The sequence below is a fragment of the Grammomys surdaster genome, unplaced genomic scaffold (assembly GCF_004785775.1).
Source record: "Grammomys surdaster isolate TR1022 unplaced genomic scaffold, NIH_TR_1.0 270, whole genome shotgun sequence".
Taxonomy (NCBI): Eukaryota; Metazoa; Chordata; class Mammalia; order Rodentia; family Muridae; genus Grammomys; species Grammomys surdaster.
This window is the reverse complement of record NW_021604711.1, coordinates 888,783-915,173: the sequence shown is the minus strand read 5'-3', so window position 1 is coordinate 915,173 and position 26,391 is coordinate 888,783. Positions and strand designations below refer to the sequence as shown.

The following is a 26,391-nucleotide window of genomic DNA, read 5'->3' as shown; positions in this document are numbered from 1 at the left end:
GGCCAGCACATTTTTGCTGGGGTTCCAAGACTCACAGCACTGTCCCTCTCTGCTCCTTGGGAATGGGAGGTAAGGAGGTGATTCAGGTGCCTGAGGCGGGCGAGAGTGCCAAGCAAGTGCAGGTATGGAACCATAGTGTTCATGGTGTAAGGCCTGATGTGGATGAGGACTTAGAGGTTAGGGGTGAAGGGTTTGAATCTGGGGATCAATGCTGAAGACCTCAAGGGTGCTAACTAGTCTTCGAAGGCAGTGGATACAGGGCAAGGAGGCCTCACAGGAAAATGGGCAGTGAGGACATGTCTGGAGGGATACAATGATGCCATGAGCCAGTCTTCAGTAGGTCAAGGCCAGGGTCCATTGGGACTCAAACCAGCTCCATCCTGGTCCAGAGATGGTAGGTGGGCTAGACATACAGGGCAGTATTGGTCTGATGTCCTGAAATAAGAAGCTTCAGGAAGGAGCCCTCTGTCTTCAGGGGTTAATGGGCTTTGCCAACCTGCACCTGATGCCCTCAGATGTGGAACCAACGCTCTCCATTACTGCCAAGAGCTGGGTCTGAGAACAGCTTGGTCCTCTCCAACCTTCCCTGCTGCAGGGCTCCACCAGGTTCTACGATAGGTGGGATCCCAGCAGGCAGCTGGGCTCAGGACAGATGAGTATCTGGTCTGTGCACATGGAGGGCAAGAGTGTGTAAGGAGCTGGAGGTGGAGCCGGGCCTCGGCCCACGACCCAACCTTCCGTCTACAACTGGACAGCTGAGCATCCCACCTGCAAGACAGAACTGGGCTAGAGATGGACCAGGATCGTCAGCAAGACTGGGGGCGGGGAAAGGCTTCCGTGACGCTTGAGGCAGCAAATTGTCCAGTCTTAAGCCGTCTGAGGGAGATGAATCAGCTTCCGGCCCCGCCCCCGGGGCCGCACGTGACCCCAGGTAAAGGTGGAGGGGTGGGCGGGACCGCCCTTAGTCACCGGCGGTCCAGCCCGCTGCCACCACCAACGCCTCTGGTTCCTCGGGTCGTCCGGTCTACAGACCGTACACGGCTCCACCTGCTCGGTAAGCAAGTCCCTCCTCCGGGTTTGCGAGCCCCATTTGGGCTTGAGTCCTGGCTTTTACTCCTGACTGGGGCGAGGTTCCCGGTAAGCCCTAGCTTATTCCCCGGATTCCGCGAACCTCAGGCGGATCCAGAGGAGAACCGCGGCCCTGGACGGCTCCGGCTCCCTCACCACGCCCCGCCCCGCCCACACGCCCCGCCCCCTTCCTTCGCCACGCCCCCGCCCGCCCGCCCTCTGACCCGGACCGCGGTCTTCTGCTGATTCCCTCAGGTGCGGTTCTCAGAGGCGCCGAGGCCCGGGAGCCCGAGAGCGCGGTGCCCGTCGGGCCGCGTTCCCACAGCGAGGGCCACCATGGCCTTCTCCCAGGTGCAGTGTCTGGACGACAACCACGTGAACTGGCGTTCCAGCGAGTCGAAGCCCGAGTTCTTCTACAGCGAGGAGCAGAGGCTGGCCCTGGAGGCCCTGGTGGCCCGGGGTCGCGACGCCTTCTACGAGGTGCTGAAGCGCGAGAACATCCGCGACTTTCTTTCGGAGCTGGAGCTTTCGCGTATCGTGGAGGCCATCGAGGTGTACGACCCGGGCTCTGAGGACCCACGGGTCTCAGGCCGCCGCCCCGAACTCCAGGACAACGGAGGTGCGGATGCCAGTGAGGATACTAGTGCAGCGGGCGGGCCTCCAGCAACGGCCGAGCCGCTGCCCTCGCTGGAGTACTGGCCCCAGAAGTCGGACCGCTCCATCCCGCAGCTGGACCTGGGCTGGCCTGACACCATTGCCTACCGAGGTGTGACCCGGGCCAGCGTCTACATGCAGCCACCCATCGACGGGCAACCGCACATCAAGGAGGTGGTGCGCAAGATGGTCAGCCAGGCGCAGAAGGTGAGGCGCCACGGCGAGACCCCATTCACCCAGCACGCATGGGGACCGAGGCAGCCCAGGACCTCTGACTGGCCTCTTGGTTGTCTCCTTCGGCGATCAGCAGCTGAATGTCCACCTCATCTAGCAGGTGGCACTGGGCTTCCAGGCTCAATGGGTTTCTGAGCTCTCCTGCAGTGTTTCTGAGTTCCTTGAATGCAATGTATGAGCTGTGTGGGAGGAATCCTGGGGTTTCGCTCATCTACTCTCCCTTCCTTGTCTCATCTCAGATCCACTAGCAGATAGAAGCTTTCCCACACACATGAGCTTGCTGGCAGGGGTCTGGGGGAGAGACATGGAAGCTGGTCTGGAGCCCTGTGCTGAACGGCTGCTGGCGTTTCTCCAAGCTTTTCTCTGAGTGCTACAGTAGAAGCAGCTGTCCAGGCCAGAGAGAGTGTCTGGATGAGCCTAGTGTTACCTGTTGAAGGTTCTCACCAGTGGAAGAGGTGAGGGTTACTTAGGTTGTGGCCTTGTGTGGATCTCCTTAGCTGGCAGCCACTGACTGGCCTGTACAGTGCCCTGGCTTTTGGTGACTTCTCCACACTGACATACTGACACACATCTTGAGAAGCAATGTACACTGCTTGTACAGACAGCCAAGCCATTACTGGGTGGCCATGACTGCGAGCGGAGGTGTGCCTGATTCGACAGGCAAGGTAGCCCAGCAAACTGATATATCTGGAGCAGGTCTGTCTGTCTTCATGGTTAGTGAGAGTGCTCCTGCTGGGTCTGACCTCTTCACTGTCCAGGTCCAGAATGAGGCAGTCTGTGTACAAGGCCAGATGTCTACCCTGGGGACTCATCTGGCTGACAGGGGCTGGGGAGCTCTTGGGCAGAAAGACCAAAGTGGGTCAGTAACTGAGGTGGCTCAGAAAGCTGGCTCAGCTTTCCAGTGGAGGCTCTGTCCACAGGGCCACTAGCTGAGAGTTTCTAGTCGGTAGGTACAAATTGCATCTCTAGCCATTGTGATGATGGGGTATTGGGTGGCAGGAAAGAGGAAGGACTGAATAATCCTCTGGACACCTGAGAATAGTTGGGAATCTGTTGCCCCTAAAAGGGCCTGGAGTAACTCCCATTTGTGGCAGAGCCTGGTCCCTTGGGAGGAGGGAGAAAGACTCTGACTGGGGCCTGACCTGCTGTGCCAGTGCTCTCACAGCAGGAAGGAGGCAGCTTCCACTTTCCAACTTGGCCTGGGAACAACTACAGTCTCTAATCTTCTGCAGACAGTCCGTGATAGGGACAGATAGGGATGCCTGGGGCCAAGTTGTACCCATAGGACTTCCTGTCCATATGCCCACAGCTGAGATGTATCCACTCCCTGTAGACCCATAGCTTCACCTGCATCCAATTCTACTCCTCCAAGATTGTTATTGATGGCACCTGTCTACAGTGACAGACAGTAATCTTAGTGAGAGCCCCATCTGTCTATATGGCACCAGAGTGGGTGACTTCCTACTGCCTATCATGGAGAGGCATTGCCCTCTGCTTCCTACACCTGGAGCCTGTCCCTCATAACAGGGATCCCATAGGAGCCTCAATTGACAGAGGGCATGTCCAGTTAGAGATCAAGGGTTTGTTCACACCCCTGCTGTGCTGACTTGGGCCAGGACCCTCCCCTGTGGATCTGTGTGAGTCCCTGTTCCCTGATCTTTGTCTTATGGCCCACACAATATGTGGGTAGGCTGTAATAATAGCTTCAGTGGAGTGTGAGCACTTTGTAATCTCAGGTAGTGTTATCTGCCTCTTTTTTCACATGGAGAAACTGAGACAAGACTCATTAGTTGTCCCTGCCTAAAGTCACTTAGTCCTGTTGCACTCTGGGACCTACCCAGGAGTGTGGTATCTGGTAGCAGAGCAGTGACAAGCAGGACCTGGGAGGAGCAGCCGACCTAGGTGGCCTGAGTCTTCACCTCCTTACTGCTGTTTCCCAGCCTCCTGGGGCAGGCCCAGACGCTCGTGGATGCTGACAGAGCGCTTTGCCCGCCTTCTCCTTGCTCCTCCCTATAGGTACTCTTCTGTCTTATCTCGTACCATGAGTCACCTCTTGTCCCTCTCACCCACCTCCCCTTTATACTCTATGCAAGTGTTAGGGGAACCCCAGCCTCCGAGGGTTGGGATGGGGGTTTTGCTGACTAGCCCTTTTCCTTGGGGGCTTCTGCAGCATGGTTGCTGGCATTGAGTCACTCTCCCAGTAGTCAGCACTGACAGACCCTGGGGCAAGGAAATGACACAGCACACACTCAACTCACGCCACCTCAGCCACCCCTAGTGGCCGTGTTTCTGTCAGGATTATTCTGCTGCATCCTCCCTTCTCTGAAGACTGGAAGGGTCTGACTAGAGACAGGAGTGTGAGAATAGGCCCTGGTGCTGCCTCCACTGTAGGACTGGACCAGTCTTGGCTCCTCCCTAGGCCCTGGCCATTTTGTCTGTGAAGTGGGTACAGGCGTTGAGGACTGGGAAGGGTCCCCATGGTTTTGCCACCTGCTGCCTAGATGCTAGATTCACCTGGACAGGGAAGAGTGGGGTCCCATCATACTCTTTTGGTTGTGTGACCCTGAGCTTATGCTCTCTTTACTGCTGGCCAGTCTTAGCTCCCCTCTGAGGCTGCCCCTGTCTGCCCTCTCCCTACCCTCCCCCAACCTTAGGCTGGGAGGAACCTCCCCTGGGCTCCAGCTGCATACCAGAGGCCTGTAGCATCACGCCTGGGAGGGATGAGGGCAAGTGTGGCCTCCAGAGGGTGAGGCTGGGTGGGGTTGGGCCTCAGTCAGAAGATCTTCCAGCAGATCCCAGTGCCCACCCTGACAAAGACTAACCCCCTTACCAGTCCCAGGGGCATAATGTGTCATACCTTCCCCAAGTTACCGTGGAGGACACAGAAGGAAGCTGAAGTGTCAGGTGCTGGCCCTGAACTAGGTCCAAGTTTATGTCTTCCAGCCAGGGCTTACAAATAGAGACCCAGAGAAGTTATTTTCTTGCCCAGGGCCACACAGCAAGAAGAAAGAGGAGCCAAGTTTCATGATGCCCGATTGACCCTGCATCTTTCTTGTCAAATCTCTGCCGTCACACTCTGGAGTTCGGGCCTGCCACTTGGCTCCTGGAGAGTACAGGCAGCTTAATGAAGCATTTATTAAATACCGAGCATATGCCAAGTGCTGAACAGGCACTCTACCTGCTCTGTGTAATCCTCGCTGCAGCTCTATAAAGTAGGCGTTGCCTCCATTGTCCACAGAAGGAATCCAAGGCTTGGTGGGGCTCAGAGAGGGTGAGCAGTTTGCCCAAAGCCTCAGAACTGAGAACTGGAGGATCTGGGCTGCAAGCTCTGTGTAACTCATCGCCTAGTGAACTCATTAGGCCTTGCTCCCTGCTTGCTTAGCTCAGGGCAGTGAAAGCACGTTCACAGGCTCCTGGGCCCCTAGACATTGGGCTGCCAGAGGTGGAGGAAAGCTGGTCATGTTGGGCCTGGAATGGGGAGCCACAGCTATGCCTAGTCCCTCTGGGGACCATGTCCCTCACCACTGCAGGCTAGCCACACACCACATTGTGAAGGCTCAGTCATTACTGGCCTGTATGCCTTCCACAGTATTGTAAGCATACATACCATAGTATGTATGCTATCTAATGGTGTTGCTGTCAGTCTGTGAGCACAATGACGTCTGCAGACAACATCTAGCAGTATATGCCTCAGGGTGTGTCCTTTTTATTTGGAGGCACATGACTGCACCAAAATAGCCCCCAAAACAAGCTCCTGTGGGCCAGGAGCTGCCTTGTGCCTGCTGGAGCAGCTCCTGCCTTAGGCCAGGCCGCACCTGTCGGGGTGGGAGCCATCAGATAGCATAATCCCAGGTGTTGGCTCCAGACTTCTCCAAGGCTCCCCACCCCATGGCAAGCGCCTGCATCTTAATGGCGAGGTGCCCTACCTGGAAGGAGCCCTGCTATTCCAGGAGAGGACCCTGCCACCTGCTTGTATCATAAATGAGACCAAAGCATAGGATAGGATGGAGCTTTGGGTTGGGTATGGCAGGGCCTGGACTACGTTCTGTAGAGCTCTTGGTCATGGTAGTTTGGAAAGTTACCCTGAAGCCAAAGGTCATCTTTTGGGCTGAGAGAAGTCCTAGATTGCCTGCTATGTGGCTGCTACTAGGGTTCATGGCTGACCTCCTCTGGACAGGCCCCCAGACAGGCTGCTAACTTCCAGAGTATACTCCATGTGGGATGTGGGAAGGACCAGTTTTAGTGTTAGACTCAGATCCAAGCCCAGTTCTGTCTTGTTTCTGGCTACACCTGAGAGTTCCTCACTGCTGTACTGGGCCGACCTCAGTAAGATACATACCTGCTTGTCAGAGTCCAGGTGAGATTTAAATAACCATAAGAGAGCATGAGTTGTCCCTCAGCGTGGTATGTGGTCTCATGGTATGTGGTGCCAAGCTGCGTCTACTGAATGCCAGGTCTCTTCCCTCACTCTCACCATCTTTATAGTCACCAAGAGGGCACCAAGACAGGGCAGTCCTGTCACTCACCGACACTCTATGACTATAATACTATTTTCAGTTTCACCAAGCCCCAGAATGGGGAGAAGGCTTTTCTTGCTGGGATGCATGGAGTCTCAGAACAGCACTCACACACCTGGGCTCTGTTCAAGGCCTGTGGAGTGACCAACATGGCTTCATGTCTGTGACTTGCTGGCTGAAGCCATCCTCTAATAGGTAGCATGGTCCCAAACAGCAGTTGGGTTTCAGACTGGAAAAAGAAGCACTTGGAGATCCCCCTATCTTCATACCACCATAGGAAGTAGAGAAACTGAGTCTTGGAGTGAGAAAGTGACCCAGGAAGGCAGGGCAGTGTTGGACAGGCTGAGGCCCGTCTGTTTCAGGATAAAGTGGGCTCTGGAACATGGTGGCATGGAGTCAGAGGTAGGAAAGATACATGATCCTGACAATGGGAGAAGTGTGTGGCCCTGGACGGTGACTTGTCTTTGGGAAGTGTGACACTCTGGTTTCCTACGTGTGAATGCTGGTGGCCTGCTATTCTTTCTGTGGCTGGGATCAGACACCTTCATCCCAAGAAGTAAGATTCCCTGTCCCCCTATTAGAACGCAAGTAGGGAGGAAAGTCATTCTTCTGTCTCCGTTTTATACCTTGACAGAGAGAGGGAAGCACTGGGCCCCCACCATGGAGTTGGCTGCAGTCCCCTAGCCTCAGCTTCTTCACATACACAGGGGTGACTGCTGCCTTGAACAGCCTGTCAGGAATGAATTCTTTCATCTTTAGTTATTTCCCCTCACCACCTACTTCTAGGTGGACAGTTTGTTTCCCTGTATGTAGTGCTTGAAAGATGTTGCTCACTGTCTCTTCTCTCGGGCTCTGGTGAGATGTCAGCCTGGCTCGGTTCCTCCATATGCAGTGGTCTTTTCCTTCGGGCTATTCTTGAGAGTCTAATTTGCTGATTTTTGAGTGATTCTGTTCTGTGTGCTGTAGCTTCCCATCTCTCCTGTGTGTGTCATTGAGTCTGTGCACTTCTGTCCTTATCAAGCGAAGAAGTAGAGTTTAGTTGTTAATTAGTCACGTATGTTTCTAATTTCTCTCTCTAAGATGACAGCTTCCCTCTGAAGCTTACTCTAGGTGCTGATGGCTTGCTGTGTTTCTTCAGTCTCCTTTTATGTGACATTTGGATACTTGATGCTGCCATGCCTTCAATTCACTATTCTTTCATGATATCCAATCTACTATTAATGCATCTAGCATGTATTTTCATTTCATGTTAGATTTTTTCTTCCATATTTCCACATATTTATTTAAGCAGGATCACTCTGTAGACCAGGCTGTTTTCAGACTCAACCGAGCTCTGCCTGCCTCTGCCTCTCGAGTTCTTGAATTGAAGGTGTGTGCCACCTTGCCCTGCCCCTTCAGTGAGTCTCACTTTCCCATTTCTTTGTACAGTGATTCTCTATTAAGTATAGAAACGGTGGGCTTTGTGTTGTAGGCTGCTGGTGTATATATGTTCTTTTAAATATTTTAGAGCTTTGTTGTAGAATGCAGTGAAATTTCTTGGAAACAAACATTTTTTTTTGGGGGGGGTGTAGGCTGTGCCTGGAATCTAGGTCCTCAGCATGCCAAATAAGCCTCTCTCTGTCACTGCTGTACCAAGCCCAGCTGAACACAGTGAAGTCTTGCTTTTAACCCTTGTTAGGAAGGAGCAGAGTAGGCTGTAGGATAGGAGCAGCCTACTGGCCACACCAAACCCTCCACCCCCAGCTTCACCACTTCCAGATACAGATGTATTCCCTGCTATCATGCCACTCTCTGCCACATGGACAGATCCAAGCATTTGGGATAGGGAGCCTAGACTGTTTACATGTGGCTGGCCCTTTACAGAAGTTTACCTAAACTTGGTTTAGGCATCCTTGCCCACTACCTAGGCAGTGTCTTTTGCAGATTGTCTACAGGCCTCATGTGTTAGAATGGCTTCTGTCATAGCTAGGAAGACATGACCCTCCCATAGTTCTATATGAGGACCACATACTGCTTTAGCTGTCCCTTTGGGGCCTTCTCCCAGCCTTACATGTTTCTTTCCATGAGTGAGCTACCCAGCTGCCAGCTGAATGCTCGAGGGGCCCTGAATAGCTCTCCGAAGATGGGCAGAATCAGCAAATGACCTTGGAAACAGCCTGGATGGAAGGCTTAAGGCAGGATGTTTTGGGGGAAAGGAACCATTAGGGTCAGAATTCTCAGGAGAGGTGTGTCAGAGGCTTGGCCAGGACCCCAGTAGTTTTCAACTATATTCAGATCAGCTGGCTGCCTCACCTATCCCTCCTCTCTAGCACTTGTGGGTAAACCTGTCCATCCACTGTCCCATGAGGATGCTTTGCTCTAAGTGAAGTTTGAAGGCACAAGGGGCCTAGAAAAAGCTACTGTGGGTGTTAGGAACCGTGGGCTGGTGTCAGCACCTGGCAAGGCTGGAGCCTACAGTCTCTTTGAGGAGCAGCTACCATACTGTCTTTTCATAGACTCTATAGACATGTCAGGATGCTCCAGTCAGCTTACACAGGCCCCACTGGACTGTGAGCAGAGCTCTAGGGTGCATAAAAGCAGGTGCTTCAGCAAGGACATCAGAAAGGATAGGTTTTGATAGCTTATCCACCACCCCATTTCATAGATGTGGAAAGTGAGGGGCCTAAGATGGGAGGTAGCTAATACCAAGCCTTGAACACTGCAGGAGTTCCAGGGCCATACCTCCTGTCTCACTGATAGATGAAATTCCCTGAGAACTGCACAGTCACAACACCCCTTGATGAGCTCTCAGTGTCACAAATGAGCCAGGCCATCCAAACAGGGAATTAATTAGTTGGTTGTGAGGCATAGTGCTTCAGGATCCTCTCTTGTGCTGATTGCAGCATTTGTGAGGACCTAGGGGTAATGGCATTGATGTTAGGAGTTGTGAACCCTAGACATCCCAGGCTGGGTAGGCGTGAGCAAGGCAGGGGCAGGCCTGTTTCAGCCTCTGTCACCGACTGCCTCTGCATTCCCAGCTACAAAGCCAATATGACCTAACATGTTTTAGGAGCTCTCAAGGAACCTTTGTGACCTGGCCATGGATAGGCCAAGATGTGAGGGGCTGGGCAGTGGCGGGAAATCTCCCAGCATTACCTCATATACCAAAGCACTGTGCACACCACCATTTCCATTGTCATCTCAGGCTCTAGGAGCACCGGGCAGCTCTCCCCTCCATTATTAGCTGATAGTTGTTTAGTCTTCCTTTCACCATCCTAGGGACAGAATCCAACAACTAAAGAGAGCCAGAGTCAGCCATGGGACGCTGTCAGGGATCCACCTTGGGGCATGGGTCCCAACAAGTCCACCTTGGCAGCCTATGACTTCTGGACCAGGTCCCTGTCCTGCTGGGGCACATCTCAATCTGCCATGGTGCCCACAGCTTGGAACCAGCCATGACAGATCTGGGGTGCAATGGACTGGAGAACCTCCAGGGATCAGTGTGCCAGCCCAGGTCAGGCTTCTTTCCAGGGCAGTACATGAAGCTGTTTGCCTGACTAGGAGTGGCCTAACGAAGGGGACATTGTGGGATCCCAGGCAAGGAGATCCCTGGAACATCTGCCCCCAGCTCCTCTCCCCCACACTACCACCCAGAGTCTGTCAGTCCGCCAAGGTCATCAGGAGCTCACCTGCCTGAATTTTTTTCCCCAGCAGTCTCTGGCTGTTGCTGAGCATGTGCTGAGTAGGAAGCTCTTAGGTCTTCCTCCATCGAACCTTACCTTTCCCACTCTGCAATGAAAAGCACTTCCTCATCTTGTGCTGACACTGTGCTCTGGCTTACCCCTGCCGGTATCAGCTCCATGCCCATGAGATGGTTAAGTAGCTATCCTCTGAAGACTGGGATCCCTAGGGCTCAGCCTCCCTACCCCCTTTATTCTGAGCAGATTAGCACCACCAGGCCCTGAAGACCATAGGGTCAAAGGAGGGCAAGACAACAGCCCCACACAGCTGGGAGTGGGGAGTATTCACTGTGCTTCAACTTGCCTCATGACTTCATCGGCCTTAGTTTGCCCAGCTCTGCTGGGATCTGACCTTGTTGTTTGTGAGAGTTGGAGTCAGGCATTAGAGTCCTGGAAAGAAGGCAGCACATGGGGATCCCTGAGGACCCCTTGGATTAATGTGCATTGCCCTGAGTGTGCTTCTCATGAATGGAATCTTCTTTTGCTGATGAGAAAACAAGAGCCTAGAGTCATTTAAGGGTTTAACTTAGGCTCATACAGCAAGTTCCCTGCAGGACAGGCCTAGAGCCTCCTGCTTAGGAGTTTGGACTTTTGTGCCAGATGAGCAACAGGCATCAGCAGGGGCCAGAGGCTTGGGAGGAGCTCAGATGGGCCTGTAGGGGCTAGCCTAGTGAGCTCACTGCCGGCGTGTAGACGTGTCCCCAGAAGGCTCCAGGTAGCCTCTTGTTACTTTTGTGTATACAGATCTCACTGAAGGAAGATGCTGAGCTACACTCATGAGCTCAGCTCTGGGGGAAGCCACTGTCACAGCTCTCTAGGAACTTGTAGAACCTCTCTCTGCAAAGCTCCTTAGGCACTGTCTGCTAGTGTGAGGGAAGGGGTGGTGGAGGGAGCTGTCACCTGAGTTGGGAACATCCCTGGTCTGTTACTATGTTCTACTGGGGGCCAGGTCCACACTGTGAGTCCTACTCACGTCCTCTGGTTGGTGGGGAACTGAGACAGTTGGTTCTCTGAACGGGTTAGATACGGAGAGATAGACTTTGACCTCTGGAGCCCTGCCCTTAGGTTCAGGAGAGTGGAAGTTACCCGTGGTGGGCATAGGTGTTGGCAAGTGACAAGTAGAACACATGCTGATGTAGGTGTTGTCTGGTGCAGAATGGCATCCTGCTGTAGTCTACAGCACCCCAGGACTAAAGCAAGGTATCAAGTTGGTGGCCATGCTGTCTGCTGGCCTGGTTTGTCTCAGCTTCTCCAGGAGTCAGGAAGGGGAGCATGCATAGCTGTTGTTGAATCTGACCCAGGAGGGTCCCAATGCAGGTTCCTGGGCTGAGACCCTGGCTGTGCTCAGGGCCACACTGGACCTTCCTGGTGGCAGTACCAGTCTGTGAATCCCAATGTGGTTGAGGAAGGAGGCCCTGAGGACCAGCTGAACATGTGGAACTGTGACACAGACCTTGCCCCTGATCTTGGCTCACCTTCGGCACCCTCCTGACATGTCTGCATTCCTCCCCACACCTTCCGCCTTGAGGATTACTGGAGCTAGGTTTTTCATAGGCTTGTGGCTTGGGAGGAGCAAGGGTGCTGTCCTTGTTGCTGTGCTGGTAAACCACCCAGTCTTTTCCTATTCCTAGGTGATAGCTGTGGTCATGGACATGTTCACTGACGTGGACATCTTCAAGGACCTGCTGGATGCTGGCTTCAAGAGGAAGGTGGCTGTGTACATCATTGTGGATGAGAGTAATGTCAAGTATTTCCTGCACATGTGCGAGCGGGCCCGCATGCACCTGGGGCACCTCAAGGTGAGCTGCCTTCCCTTGCTTGGGCAGCTGGAGGGCAGGGAGTCATTTAGTCAGTCAACAAACATTGTCTTGTAGACAGTGCCTTATACCAAACAGTATTCAGTCATCCTGGAGCTTTCTGCCAGGTGGTCACACAACTTGAATGCCCTGAGGGATAAGATATTTACTACCTCCAACAGGCAGATAAGATAAACACAGATCTAATGCTTTCAAACAGGTGCCAGAGCGCCTGCCAGATACTGTGTTAGCCATGCCACATAGGTTTCCTGTCTGCCTGCATACCTCTGGTGACAGGTGTGTGCTCACTGCCTCCACAAGAGGCTCTTACCGTATCATCTGCTGAGCTCTGACTCTCAGGAAGTCCTTCACTGGGCTAGCCCCAGTTTATCTCATTAGTTCTGCTGGCTGTTTTTAGGATCTGGCTCAGACATAGGGAACACTCTCATGCCAAGGTTGGGGTTGGAATCGACTTGAGATCCCTAAGCAGAGCAGGGTAGATCTTCCAGAATGAAGATACAGTGGGACGGAGATGGAGAGGAGAAAGCCAATGCCTGGTTCTTCGGCTTTGCTTTGCTGTGTCTGAAATCCTGTTGCCTACCATTCTGTGCTCCAGGATTTCATTGGTCTGATGGCTAGGTAAATCCTCCTGTGTGGCTAGGCTCTTCCACTAAGATCCCCTAGCAGCTATGTACAGCACATGTCCCCAAGTACAAAGAAGTCTGCAGAACCAGCTGGTCACTCAAGCCATTTTCCATAGTTTAACTTATTAAAACTCCTGACAACCTGAGTAGCACGGAGCTGTCATTCCCAGTTTGTAGATGAAACAGTGCTGGTGTCACTGCCAATAAACTAGAGATGAGGGCCAAGTGCCCCAGGCTAGAGGCCTGTGATTGGAACACAGATTCCAGATGGTCAGCACACAGGGCTGGTGGCAGGGCTTGGAACCTGTAATTTGTCAGCATTTGTCAAGGCCCCCTGCGGAGCCTTTCAAGTGGGTGTGAGATCTCTGCTGTGCTACCAGTCTCTAATTTCAGGGACTTCTTCATGTGGTCTCCTGGTAGGTTGACCCTAAGCCTCACACCTGCCTGGCATGTAATTAGCACCTGAAAGTGGCTCTGGGTGGCAGACAGCTCATACCAGAAAGAGCCATTGTGTACAAGTTCAAAAAAGATGACTTGGGACTTGGCTGCTCCATGGACCAGTGGCATCTCCAGGAGCTTCAGGAAGGTCCCCACTCTATGCTTTGGACACACTGATGGTGCTTAACACGTATGTCACTCGACACATCACCCTCTTAAGAGAGGCAGACAAGAGCTGGGACCTGTAGCTGCCAAGGGACATCCTCACCCAGGTTGGCTGCTTGGAGGCTCTGGCCCCAGAGTGTCTGAGGGCCTCTTTTTTCTTAGTTTCTCCTTGGTCTGAGGTTGTCTGAACTGTAGGACTTGGCTCCGTGGTTATAAGGCTCTCTGCCTGTGGCTTTATGAGGGTATCCGAGCCAAGACACTTGTAGCTGTTCAGACTAGGCTCTCACAAGAGAGATAAGGAGCCAGTAAGAAATTGGCGTGACAAGGAGAGTACAGGTCTGTCTTTCAGAATTCTCTGGTGCTGCCCACATGGGCTCCCTGCCCACTGACCACTGTGGGACTTGGCTCCTAGAGTTGCTTTTGAGTGACAGTTCAGGATAGTAAGGCTGAGGAGGTGTGCAGCTGACAGTCTGGTGTTAAGACGGGGGCTATGGGAGGCTTGCCCCACCCAACTATTAGCTTTCAGCTGTTGCAGGATCATCAGGCCAGGAGGGCAGCTCACTGGATTCAGTAGCCTGTCCAGTCACACCCTCTTGCCTTTCTTTCTGGAGAGGTGACCATGTCTAAAAGACATGTTTCTAGGAGCCAGACACCTTCATGGGCAAGAAGTGACCCCAGCTTCTTAATTCTCATCTGTACCAGCCTCACCATGGCCCTAAGCAAGTGGTCAGAGGTTCTTGTGAGCACAGCCCTACCAGGTGTCACTGTGGAGAGCCTGCCCTCCTGGCCAGCTTCCCTGCCGTGGGCTGCCTGGGTCTGGGCCTGTTTCAGTGTTTCAGGATTACTTCCTGTGCTGGTAAACCATGGGCTGCTCTCAGCCACCCACTGCCCTGTCCCAACCCTGTTCCAACCTGCTCCAGAGCCTGTAGGACCAAGATACGGATAGCTGTGGCAGGGTCACATTTGTGACAATGGGATATCAGGCACCAGACATCAAGTGCCCTGTCATCACACCATAGGTAGTTACTGGCTCTGGTCCTCTATTGTTCATGTGGGAAATGGGCCCATCTCCATGCCTTCCTTTTTTTTTTTTTAATTTACTTATTTTTATTTTATGTATGTTGGTGTTTTGCCAGTGTCTATTCTGTGTGAGGGTTTCAGGTCCCCTGGAACTGGAGTTACAGATAGTTGTGAGCCACCATGTGGGTACTAGGAATTGAACCCTGGTCCTCTGGAAGAGCAGTCAATGCTCTTAACTGCTGAGCCATCTCTCCAGCCCTCGGCAGGGTTATTGGGCAGAGCACAAGAGACTGTGGTGGGCATGAGGGATTCAGAGGTTCCTTTGGCCCTGTGTGGTTAGGGACAGTGCTTCTAACACACCCCAGCTCTCTTCCGAGTGCCAGGTGGCTTCCAGTTTTTTCAAAATAGTGATCTGGTAGGAGCCATCCATTCTTGCCAGCAGTTATGTTAGTATAAGGACTGACCCTTTTCCCAGTCCCCACATGAAGGGGACTGACATACATTGCCTCTTCCAATGTGCGGGCCCCAGCTGCTTCAGGGACCACCATCTACTGGCCCTGAAGGCAGTAAGGACATGAATCCCCCACATTACAAATGGACAGTAGGCCTTGTAAAGAGTACCTAACCTTTTGACTTTATCTCATCCCAGGGTCATAGGCCTAGGACAGTGACAAGGTCTTATATTGGGGTGACCCCAATGCTAAGAGCTACCCATGAGCCAGTGGGAGCCAGGCCACAGCTGTGAAGGACCTATTGATGTGAAAAGCTCCTTGGCCTGTGTAGGCAAACTGGAAAAACCAGCAGCCACCTGAGCTGACTACATAGCCAGCAAGCAAGGATACACCAGCCGTCCGAGAGCCATGGGAAGACACATGGTGGGGACACCTGACTGGGTACAAAGACCAAAGCTATGTCTAGGCTCTAGCTGGGATTGCTGAGGAGAGTAGAGGGGAAGCGGGGAGGAGGGGGTACTAGACCTCAGCCTCTGTCCCTTCCTGAGTAAACTCATGTCCTGCCTTCTATGGTTAGGCTGGGGCCACTTATGGGGCTTGTATCTGGGGGCCAAGAGGCTCACCTCACTGAGCTGTTATGAATCAGGGTACTATTGGCATCAAGTAGGTAGAGACAGGGCTGTTATTAAGCATCACAGTGTCAGTACAACCTGACAGTGACCTAGGGAAAGGGCCTGGAGTATTAACACCAAGGCTTAGAGCTGGGTAAGTCCCAGCTCACAAGGGACTTCCCATTGAATATCATGTTTGTTCATGAGTCAAGGTGAGAGGTGCAGGATGAGCTATTGCTTTGCCTCCTACCTCAACTCACCTCCTTGCACTTCCTGTGGTCCAGGAATGGCTGACTGACACTTTTACCCTGCTAAGATCAGGAGTGTCATCTGCTACATCACACTGAGACACAAAAACTCATCACTTCCCTTGCTGGCCACCAGGTATGGCTAGCAGTTCTGCTTTCCCTCAACAGTCCAGGCTATCCTAGATGTGCTACAAAGTTCATATCCCAGAGTGTCCCCAATGAGAACTCAATCCCTTCCACAACTCCCTGCAGGTCCCTCAGCCCCAAGCTGCAGGTGTCCCAGGAAGACAGGCACATGCTGCATTGAGGAAGCTGAGGTGTGGAGAGGCTCAGCCAGTATATGGAACCGTGTCTGAGCCACGTAGTCCTGAGTTCCAGAATGCCCGGGGAAGCCTGATGGGACCAGCACAGTGGACCCCAGCTTGGTGTCCAGCCTGACTCACCTCCGCTTTCTGCCTTGCCCAGCTCAACTCCATTGTGTCTTATGGAGGTCTGAAAGAGTCTAAGGACCCTCCACCCGCCTGCCCATCCCCAACCAGGGGCACTCCAGGACCTGAGACAATGCAGCTTTGTGGGATCCTCCACCTCTGCTCACGCGAGCCCAGACACCTGAGACATTACCTCATCTGGGCCAGGCCCATGGGGCGAGGCTACCAGGAACCAGGAGGCCGAGGGTGGGGGGCCTGATGCAAGCCCCTGCCTGCTGCCCAGCCCCAGTGGTAGATGAGCCGATGGGTTCAGTGCCAATCCCCACTCTGCAGACAGCCTAGAGAGGGGGAGGGCCAGGGTTTTGTTTAGTATCACACAGTAGGTCACAGGCTTGCCTCTCACATGGCTGGGTTACTCCAGGATGAAAGTTACTGCTTTCTGAGCCCTTCATAACGACAAAAGTTTGGGGTGAGTAGACAGACACCTGTGAAAGAAGTATGCAGGCTAGTTGCCTAGTTGAGGTGCATGGCCCCAGCACACAGTGTTGTATGGTGAGACCACAGGACGCTACAGAGCTGGGTTGTGGTTGGCACAGGTGACAGGGAAAACCTCTGAGGTCTTTGTTCCAACCTCTGGTCCCTGAGCGTGCAGTGTGTTAGGTACAAAGTCACGAGTGCTAATTGTCCTGGGCCCTGGCCAGCTTCCTGCTGAGCTGGCTGAGGGCAGGCCTGTGGACAGGCGGGGCCAGGGTGAGCTTGGCCCTGGAAACAGCTTATCTGCCTTCTAGGATGGGCCCAACAACAAGACAGTTAATTGTTCACCTCACAGCTGGGTGGACATCATGTGGGGACTCACCCAGAGCCACCCCTATCAACTTCTGTGGACACACTCGGGGCCACCAGTGGAGTGTGGGAAATAGCAAGCCCTGGATAGGAGACTGCAGTGGGTGGCATGCTCATTCAGACCACCTCCCTGTATGCACCAGCTTCCCTGTTCTCTGCCTCCTGTATGCCCATTTATGTGTGCGTCCTCTCCACATGCTAGCACCGCTTTTGACATTCAGGTCTAGTGTGTACTCTGTCGAGCCCTCCAAGGCTCTTGCTGCCCACAGACAAAGCAAGCAGGGCCTCTTTCATTAGAGTCAGGCCCAGCAGTGCAGACAGCCTGCTCTTCCGCTGCCCAGCCTCTGCATCCCTCCCTTGGGGCGCTTGCCCTCCTACCTTGCCCCACGTCATCCTTTCCTGGGAGCCTCCCAGCCCCTACCTTCATTCACTCCTCTGCTTCTGGGCATTCCAGGTTGTTGTTTTGACTCCCTGCCTCACTGCCACCTCCACAGTAGCACCCTTGTCACTGCCATCTCTGTCTGCCACTGGGGGCCTCAACAGGGGTCAGTGAACAAACGAGCATGTGGGCAGTTAGTAACCTGGAACCACTGAGTGGGAGAGAGCGCAGACGGGCAAGTCATGGCTCAGTCTGACAAAGACTGTGTCACCAGCCAGTGTCTGAATCCAGAGCTCCCACCAAGTGAACCTCATGAAGTAGACCAGTCAGGAAGCTCTGCTGAGCCTTAAGCCAGATGGACCCCAGGTCCCTACCTGTTGGCAGTCCCTTTATGCTTAGATTCAGTCAGGCTTCCCTTGTCCCTGCGTCCCTTGGACTCAGCAATGGGTCCTGTAGCACCCATGCTCTGGATGGTTCTGGAGGCACCGCACTGAAGAGAAATTCCAGCAGTCTGTGGCTCCGCTTTCTTTCTGGACCTCCATGAGCTCTTCTGGGCTCTGAGGGCTTTTTCCTGCTGGCGCTAAGCCAGGCTGTGTGGTAGAGACTGAAGTTGACCATTTATGAGACCGTCCCTGGAGCCAGACCATGCCCCATCGTCAGAGAAAGAGTTTTCTCTGAGTGCCTCCGAAGGAGCCTGCTCAGCAGGGTCGGTGACATGGGATGCAAGAGTGGGGAGAGGCCTGTGGTCAGTCATCCTGAAAGACCCTGGATGTGTTAAAGTTCTATCCCCTTTGCGTGGCCCCACTGTCCAGATACCCTTCTCCACTTTGCACCTCACTCCCGGTGCTTGATCCCTACAAACTGCCTCCAGGCTCTGGACAGTCTGCTGCCCTGCCTGTGAAGTCAGTGTCTGTAGCTGTCTAATTCTGCCTCCCTGTCTCCCCACACAGAATCTCAGGGTACGCAGCAGCGGGGGAACAGAGTTCTTCACACGATCAGCCACCAAGTTCAAGGGTGTCCTGGCCCAGAAGTTCATGTTTGTGGATGGAGATCGGGCTGTGTGTGGCTCCTACAGGTGATTCTCCTCTGCAATTTGGGGAGGAGTTGCCTCTGGTTTGCAGCTGGTTTCTGCCCTTAATCCTTGCATGTGACACGCTGGTTATTCCAGTTCATTGCTCTCAAAACTGCTGAGCTGTGTGCAGGACTGGGTCCACCCACCGTCTGTGGAGGCAGGCAGGGAGGCCTTTTGTCCAAGCAGGTTGTTGTTCTATCCCACACAGTCTCTGTCCCAGGGGTAGGGTGGGCTAGGTCACGACGAATTTGCTCAAGACCTCTACAAAGTCACTCTAAGAGCCTTCTCCAGGGCCAGAGCCAGCTTTGCACTGTCACTCTTGGATTGATGACAGCAAAGACACCAATGACAGCCACCAATGACAATTGGGTAGTTCCTGGTGCCTGCAGTTGCAGTGGGCATTCTCATGCTGCCTTCATGAGTCTAGAAGAGCCCCAGGGGTTTGCTGGGGGAAGGCTAGACATAGGCTCCCAGACTCAGGTTTGACCCCTTTTCTGCCCCATGCCACCTGTGTTTTTATCCTAGGGCCCAGTGACCAGTCTGACAAACCCCAACTAGAGTATACACTGCCAATGTCCACTGCCTCAGGCCAGGGCCACTCACTAAATCAGGGAGGCACATCTGCCCTGTACCTGACTACCTATCCTGCCTTTATATTGTAGCTTCACATGGTCAGCTGCAAGGACCGATCGGAATGTGATCTCTGTGCTGTCTGGCCAGGTAGTAGAGATGTTTGATCGGCAGTTCCAGGAGCTGTATCTTATGTCCCAGAGTGTCAGCCTCAAGGACATCCCCATGGAGAAGGAGCCAGAGCCAGAGCCCATTGTGCTACCATCTGTGGTGCCCCTGGTACCCACAGGCACTGTGGCCAAGAAGCTTGTCAACCCCAAGTATGCACTTGTCAAGGCCAAGAGTGTGGATGAGATTGCCAAGACTTCCTCTGACAAACAGGAGGTTACAAGACCCCCTGGGCTGCGGGGCCCTGCAGTGGCTGAGCGCCCAGGGGATCTTTCTGAGCTGCTACCACCCGTCCACCCAGGGCTGCTCAACCTGGAGAGGGCCAACATGTTTGAGTACTTGCCCACATGGGTGGAACCAGATCCAGAGCCTGGCAGTGACATCCTGGGCTACATCAACATCATTGATCCCAACATCTGGAACCCTCAACCCAACCAGATGAACCGCATCAAGATTCGTGACACAGCCCATGCCAGCACCCAGCACCAGCTGTGGAAGCAGAGCCAGGGAGTCCGTCCCTGCCCAGAACCATGCCCTCCCCCAGAACCCAGGGACTCCCAGGATGTGTTCCCAGCTGAGAATGGCTTTCCCCAGGGGAACCCTGAACCACAGGCTCCTGTACCTAAGCCCCGGACTGTCCCTGTGGCAAGTGTACTTGCCCAGGATGGTAGTGATATTGGCTGGGCCCTGGATACCCCAGAAAAGGAGACAACTCAAAATGGGATAGACCCCAGGCTACCAAGCACAACCAGCGAAAGCGAGGTCCCGCAGCAGCAGTTATCTGTGATGCAGGATGACCCTGATGGCCTGGAGACAGGACTCCCCAATGGGCTGTATGATGAGGATGATGATGATGATGACTATGTGACCCTCAGTGACCAGGACAGCCTCTCGGGCAGCTCTGGTCCTGGCCCTGGCCACCGGCGACCCTCAGTGGCCTCATCCATGTCAGACGAGTACTTTGAGGTGAGGGAGAGATCAGTACCTCTCCAGAGACGCCACTCAGAGCAGATGACCAATGGACCAGGCCACCCACCCCGACGACAGCTGAGTGCCCCTCATGTAACCAGAGGAACCTTTGGTGGTCACCTGAGTGGGCCCCTGTGGTCCCAGGGTCGGAGCAGAGAAGATGTAGATGCATCAAGGATACAGGCACAACGCCCCATGGACAGGCAGGCTCAGGTGGGTCTGCTCCCTCATCCCCAGGTGTTCTGTAGTTACCCCAAGAGCCCAAAATGCCCATGTCCTGGGACACTGTATCCTTGGCTCCAGTGACATCCCTTGTTACAGACAGAGATGAGAAATGGGGAAGAGTGGAACTACACAGGGCCATGTGGCTGGCCATTAGTAGGCTGGAGATTCTCAGTCCTAGAGTCTCCAAAACAACCTTAAAAACACACATTTCCACATATTCTCAGCTCCCACATACCCAGAGTTACATAGTCTGATACAGCCGACCAGGTGAAAGGTACAGACCCTAGTCTGCAGACAAGGCTTAATGGCTGGTCACAGAGATGTGAGTCCCCCTTGTCTGAACTTTATGCTAAGCTGCCTCCCTGTATATTTCTTTGTGCTCCTAAGGGACACAAAGAGTCCCTTTCTCTTCCATGTTGGGCAAGAGCAAATCCCTCCTTTGTCACAGTGGCTTTTGTAGACTAAATCCTTAAAGCCTTGGGTGTCCTACTGCTGCAGGCATGGCCACAGAGCCCATCCTACCTGGGAAGAGTACTCGGCTGATCATGCCTGGCATGATCATCAGGCCCATGGGAAGCATCTTCAGGTAGCTGGCTAGAATGGAGCCTGCCTTGGCATGGTTCAGGTTCCGGGCAGACAGGGACCGCTGCACAATAACCTGGGGCACAGGGGAAAAGACATGAAGACTCTCAGCCTTGGGGATACCTGTATCAGCATCTCCTTCGTGGGCCTCATGAGGTGACACAAGGTAGATGCAGTGGTATTATCCCTAGACCACCTAAGATGACCAGCCAGTGTGCCAGCACAGCTGACATCCCACCAGAGTGCTCACCCTTCTGCTACACTTATCCCAAGGAAGTGGTCTCTAATTCCACGCAGCAGGAAGCATGGGCTCCCTGGTGTGTGTCAGAGCCAAGGGGGCCTGAGTGTGCCAGACTCCCAACCCACTCCCGCCCCCCACACATCCTGGACCCTCCTAAACACAGACATTCCTATAAATCCTGGGAGAAGTTATACTGACTATATGACAGGCAGAGCCCTAAACCCTAGGCTTCTTGTACTTCAGTAATAGTGATGGTTGCTAGATACTGCCTGAGAGCACCGTCTCTGAGGACCTTAGGTAGCTCCTGATGGCCTCAGTTTCCAGATCTGCAGGATGGGGGTGGGTACATGAATAGGACATTTGAGTCCCCCCTCAGGTCTGATATTTGATTCTACTGCAGTTGGAACTCTTTTTCCTTCTTTTCCTTCTGTTTTTGAGACAGGGTCTTACTCTGTAAAGCCCAGGATGGCTTGGAGCTTAACTATATAGTCTATGCTGGCCTTGAACTCACAACAATCCCTCTGTCTCAGTCTCCCAAATGGGATTTAAGGTATAGGTCACCACATCTGGATTTGATTCTGGAGAAAGTGGGAGGTTGGGGTGTATCTGTGATACACCTTGCTTCACAAAGGTTCCCAGCAGCCTTGTGGGGCCAGCACTTGCAGATGTTACAACTCTGGGTGACAGAGCAGATGTTCTGATGGCATAGCTTCTTCACCAGGTTATACAAGTGTAACTCTGAAATGTGTCTTTCCTGTGCTATTCTGCTCACTGTCAACACCTGACTCACAGATAGAAAGTAGCTGTTCTTGTTCACTTCCTTCACACGTGGCAGCTAACACTGACCCTGGGCAGCTGGCCCTGTGACAGGTGCTGTTGTCCCAGGTGTCTCTGAGTATTAGTGAACAGCAAAGAGAACAGTACAGGGTACCCCCCCGCCGCCACGCTCACTCCCCAACTTGCTTGTCCCTCCTGGGGAGATGTGTGCTCCCGTCCCTGGCTTGGCCATTTAACCTTTCAGGCCTGCATCCCCTGATCTGAACATGGATCACCACCACCCAACCAAGTATGGCTGGCCACTTTGGTATGGGAGCTGCTGGGCTGGCTCCTCAGGCCCTGGGTTGCCATGCACTTGGAAGTTCTTAGCTGTTTTTGTAGTCATGGCTGTGTTAGAAGATGCTGCTGACCAACAGGAAGATAGTTCTCCTCTTGTCACACATATCAGCTGGGCACAGAAATCAGGAGCCTCCTATGCTTACAGGATCCCAGGAGGCCTACTGTGTACCCTTCTGCTTTATACCCAGGGCAGTGAGGCCTTGGAGGGGTGACAGAGCCCCACTGGGTTTCATTTGCTATTGTTCTCTTTTCTTTTCTCTCCCTGACCCCTTTTTCTTTTTTTAAAAGACAGGGTCTCACTATGTCACCCTGGTTGACCTGGAACTCTGTGTAGACTAGACTAGCCTTGAATTCACAGAGATCTGCCTGCCTCAGTCTCTCAAGTGCTGGGGATTAAAGGTATGTCCCACCATGCCAGCCTGCCATTGGCTTTCTGATAACAAAATGGTCAGTACTGTGGGTGGACCTGTAGCTAGGGAAAGGCGTGTAGTTCAGCATGCAGGGGAGAGTTCAGTTACACCCTCCAGTGCCAGTGAGAGTCATTTGGAGTGCAGGGTCTGTGTCTTAATACCAACACCTGGCATCCTGTAGCAAACCTGGCTCAAGGTGAGACTAGGGAGTCAGGGCTGGTGCTGTCACCACCTAGGATCAGCAGGGGCCATCCTCTGTATTCCTGGTTAACCTTTTCTAAGCCTCTTGGGCTCCTTTATCTGCACTCACTCAGCCAAGAGGGCAGGATAGATGCTGACTCATTGGCCTTCACGGGAAATGCTTCCGAATGGCATTCTACCCAGAGAGTGGGGCTAGGCTGGGCCTGCCCAGTGGGAGGAAGCAAGAGGAGGCAGGGACTAGGGGCTCATTTAATGTCCTAGCAGGCCTCCAGACTGCCTTTCATGTTCCTCAAAGGAAAAAGGTAGAGCCTGCTACAAGGTACCTGAGAGGCCTGGACAGGAGTAAAAGCCAGATGGGAGCCTTAGGCATCTAGGGTACCAGAGGAGAGCAGCCCTGCTTGAGAGCAACAGGCTACCAAGTGGAAATGAAGGCTCAGCCTCCCAGTACCTCTGTCACCTCCCAGCCCATAGAGATTCCCACTTTGGAAATCCATGTGAGATATTTTTCCATTTTGTACACATCAGGTCTGTCTCTGGGCCTTGATGTTCAGCCTGTGAGTGGAGCTGGCCCTGCTCGACTCACAGGGAGGCAGGTGTGTGTGCACAAGATCCTTTGTAAACTGTCACAGTCCTCACTAGCTGCTGGCCACGGCCTGGTTGAATTGTCCTATGGTGGGCTCAGTGTGACTGGGGCTCTAGTCATGAGTGATCATTAGTGGACCTATGCCCACCACCCTTCCCTGCTCCACTTCTCCAGGTCATCTGGAGGTTCATGATGAGGAGAGGTCAGAATGACTTCAATCCTCATGGGACATCCAGGCTCAGATGGAGACACTGCTAACAACAACCCACTCTGGACCCCCATTCATATCTAACCCTGTTTTTAGATGGGTGGAATGGGGCACAAACCACAAAGGGAAGAACCAGTCCGTATTACAGATGAGGAGACTGAGGCACTGAATGGTTAAACCCTCTGATGAATGTCAGAGGCAAACCAGGTTCTGTCTGGTTATGCAGCAAGAGCCCTGTTAGCCCTCCCACCACGCTATCCAGGACCTCACTCTTCTTTTTCTCTTCAGGGCCAGCATTTACACCGACATGGAAGCACTACCTCAAGGACCCCAGGGCCTCCCCGTTACCGGCCTGCTGCTGATGGTACCCAGAGCTCTTCCAAGAAAGCAAGCCCAGTCACAGCAGGCCCCCACCACTGGCAGCCCAAGGGTAGCCCAACACCCAGAGTGTTACCAGATCCTGGGAGCCCAAGACCAACCCGAAACACTCGCCTCCGAGCAGAGCTCAGGGCCACTGAGGAACATCCCAGTCCCTTCGGAATCCCATACTCCAAATTGTCCCAATCAAAGCACCTGAAGGCCAGGGCAGGTGGGAGCCAGTGGGCCCCATCCGACTCTAAGCGCAGGGCCCGAGACCACAAAGAACCCTAGCAGCCTAGATGGACCCAACCCCACCCCAGAGGGCAGCAGGTGGGGAGTGGGCAATGTTGGTGCTCACCTGATCAGTGCACCAGTACCAGGTAGCCATGATGGTCAGACCAAAGGTCATCCCAGTCCATGGGAGGTCTCCTGTGGAAGGGTCCCGGAACATATGCATGGCGTCTGCCCGCGGCAGGTGGCAGGTGGTGTTGGGGATGGTCCTAGAGGGGATGGCCTGGGCATACGCCGCCTCCAGCTGCTCATAACCACCGATCTGGTTGAAAGCTGGAGAGTTGGGCAGAGTGGGTTGGTTTTGGGTGGTCCTGACTCCCAGGATCCTCCTACCCTCATCTCACAGATAACTTCATGCAGCAAACTGGAACCCCTACCTCATCTTTTCTGCTCCAGGAAGGGTTGAGGTTTAAAAAAAGAAAAATGGTGAAATAGAGTATTTTATTTGTATTTAACTATTAAATGAGCATTTTGCACATGGGCCCAGTGTCCTGTAGGCCAGCAGAATTCATGGCTAGTGTCTGGAAGTCTGCTGGCCTTGGGTCTGGGGTTCTCTGCCAGTCTTTGGACTGGCCCTTCAAAGAGGTGGAAGTGGTTTTCTCTGTGTTTGAGTCATCGAGTATTGAAGCCATGACCTACACTTTTGAAGGCTGTGACTTCACTAGAGCTAAGACACTGCTGGCATTGTGGCCCTATCCTTCCAAGACACGGAAGGAAGGCAGAGGCTCCTCAGAGCCTTATGGCAGGTCTAGCAGGTAGGGCTCAGGCCAGGGGTCTTTCCTCTGAGTTCAGAACGTGTCCTATCTACCTCAGGGTTGGGTGGTGCAAGGCCAAGCCAGACCTGGCTGTGTCTGTAGTCACTGCCCTCTTGTCTGGCCTGTATCTGACCATTAGGACCCTCACCTTTAGTAGGTCCTGGAGATACAGGGGTTGCTACCGGAGGGTGGGGGGAGGAACACACCTGGGTGTAGGGCAGCTTCTGGCATCTTCCCAGGCCCCTTTTCCCAGCAGGGTGTGGAGCTAGGAGCCCAGGTAGGTTAGGATCTGTTTCCCCAGGAGTCTCTGTGAGGAGGCCCAGAGCCTGAGCCGAGGCTTCACCTTTAAAGCCACCTACTTTGAGACCTGTCTTTGCTCCCTCCCCTGCTGTTTCCCTCCCAGGGCATGAGTAGAACTCCCTTGTCCGTTTCCAAACTAGTGTTACCTGTCCAGCATACCTCCCTCCCTGCAGGCTTTTGTCTGGCAGGAGACAGCAACACCTCCTAGGACTCTATACAAGATTTTAAGCACTGGAGGAAACACCTCAGCAGTTTTGTGGTCTGCTAATTGTGTGCTGCACAGCTGCCTGCTGTGGGGCCTGCCCAGCCCTGAGGGAGGCTAGTCAGCGCCTCCCCACTGCACCCCTGTAGGCGGGAGGAAGCAGCCCATCAGCCTAGGATGGCTTAGCCTGTAGAGCTCTTCAAGGTACAGGGACAGCCCACCCATGCCCAGCCCCGGGACCTCACCTTTGACTGCCAGAATGACAGCACCCACCATCATGATGACTGTCTGCAGGGCATCTGTGTATATCACAGTGATCAGGCCCCCTGCAAGAAACAAGGTTGCTGGAGTGAGCATCCCAGGAGAGTCTGACATCACCAAAGCTGCTGGTGGGTCTCTGTTCTTGCAGATGGGTGAACTGCACCAAAGTACTTGAGCGGTTAGCCAGGCCCCAGATTCCCACCTGACCACCTGTGAACTGGCCATTATCAGTCTCCCTGTGCTGTGAGGTTTCTCCTGCACAAATCCCTGGCTCCCCAGAACCCGTACCTGCAATGGTGTACAGGGCCGAAATGGCGAGTGTGAGGATGGTGGACAGGTAGAAGTTCCAGCCCAGGCAGATGTGGACAAACAGGGCTCCTGCATACAGGTCAATCTGGGGAAAGCAGTTGGCAGAAGTCAGACGTTACAGTGAGATACAGACAGGGCTCAGAGTTGGGGTGCTGTACTCACTGGCTTTGTGACCTGGCCTGGGTGTGGGTGTCCCAGGGAGGAGAAATAGAGACCCTCTCCCAACTGTTCACTACCTGGTGGGGTGATTGAGGATGGGGGAGAGCTGACTCTGGTCAGCTGTGTGTCATGTTCAGATGTATAGCGGATGTTACTGTCACAATAAAATTCAAAGTGGCCAGTGCCCATCAGA

The 26,391-nt window shown here is 53.5% G+C and overlaps 2 protein-coding genes across 5 annotated transcripts in view; one reads left to right on the top strand and one right to left on the bottom strand.

Annotated features, from left to right (window-relative positions):
• Slc5a10 (solute carrier family 5 member 10) overlaps positions 1–26,391 on the bottom strand; it is a 46,636-nt gene that overhangs the window by 8,989 nt on the left and 11,256 nt on the right. For 2 of the 4 annotated variants that reach the window (XM_028776482.1, XM_028776486.1), the window contains 4 exons: positions 26,019–26,124; positions 25,715–25,795; positions 24,280–24,485; positions 20,743–20,878 (listed from right to left, as the gene is read on the bottom strand). In XM_028776482.1, the coding sequence (XP_028632315.1) occupies positions 20,743–20,878; positions 24,280–24,485; positions 25,715–25,795; positions 26,019–26,124 (529 nt within the window). Of the gene's footprint in view, positions 1–4,355; positions 4,365–7,627; positions 7,644–8,955; positions 8,970–19,887; positions 19,897–20,742; positions 20,879–24,279; positions 24,486–25,714; positions 25,796–26,018; positions 26,125–26,391 lie in introns of all 4 variants that reach the window. The other 2 variants (XM_028776483.1, XM_028776485.1) reach the window with 2 other exon arrangements.
• On the top strand, positions 1,281–26,391 carry Fam83g (family with sequence similarity 83 member G). Its single transcript, XM_028776481.1, has 5 exons — positions 1,281–1,929; positions 11,824–11,991; positions 18,167–18,291; positions 18,951–20,208; positions 23,850–26,391. The coding sequence occupies exons 1-5, from the start codon at positions 1,405–1,407 to the stop codon at positions 24,210–24,212; spliced, it is 2,439 nt and encodes an 812-aa protein (XP_028632314.1). The 5' UTR covers positions 1,281–1,404; the 3' UTR covers positions 24,213–26,391.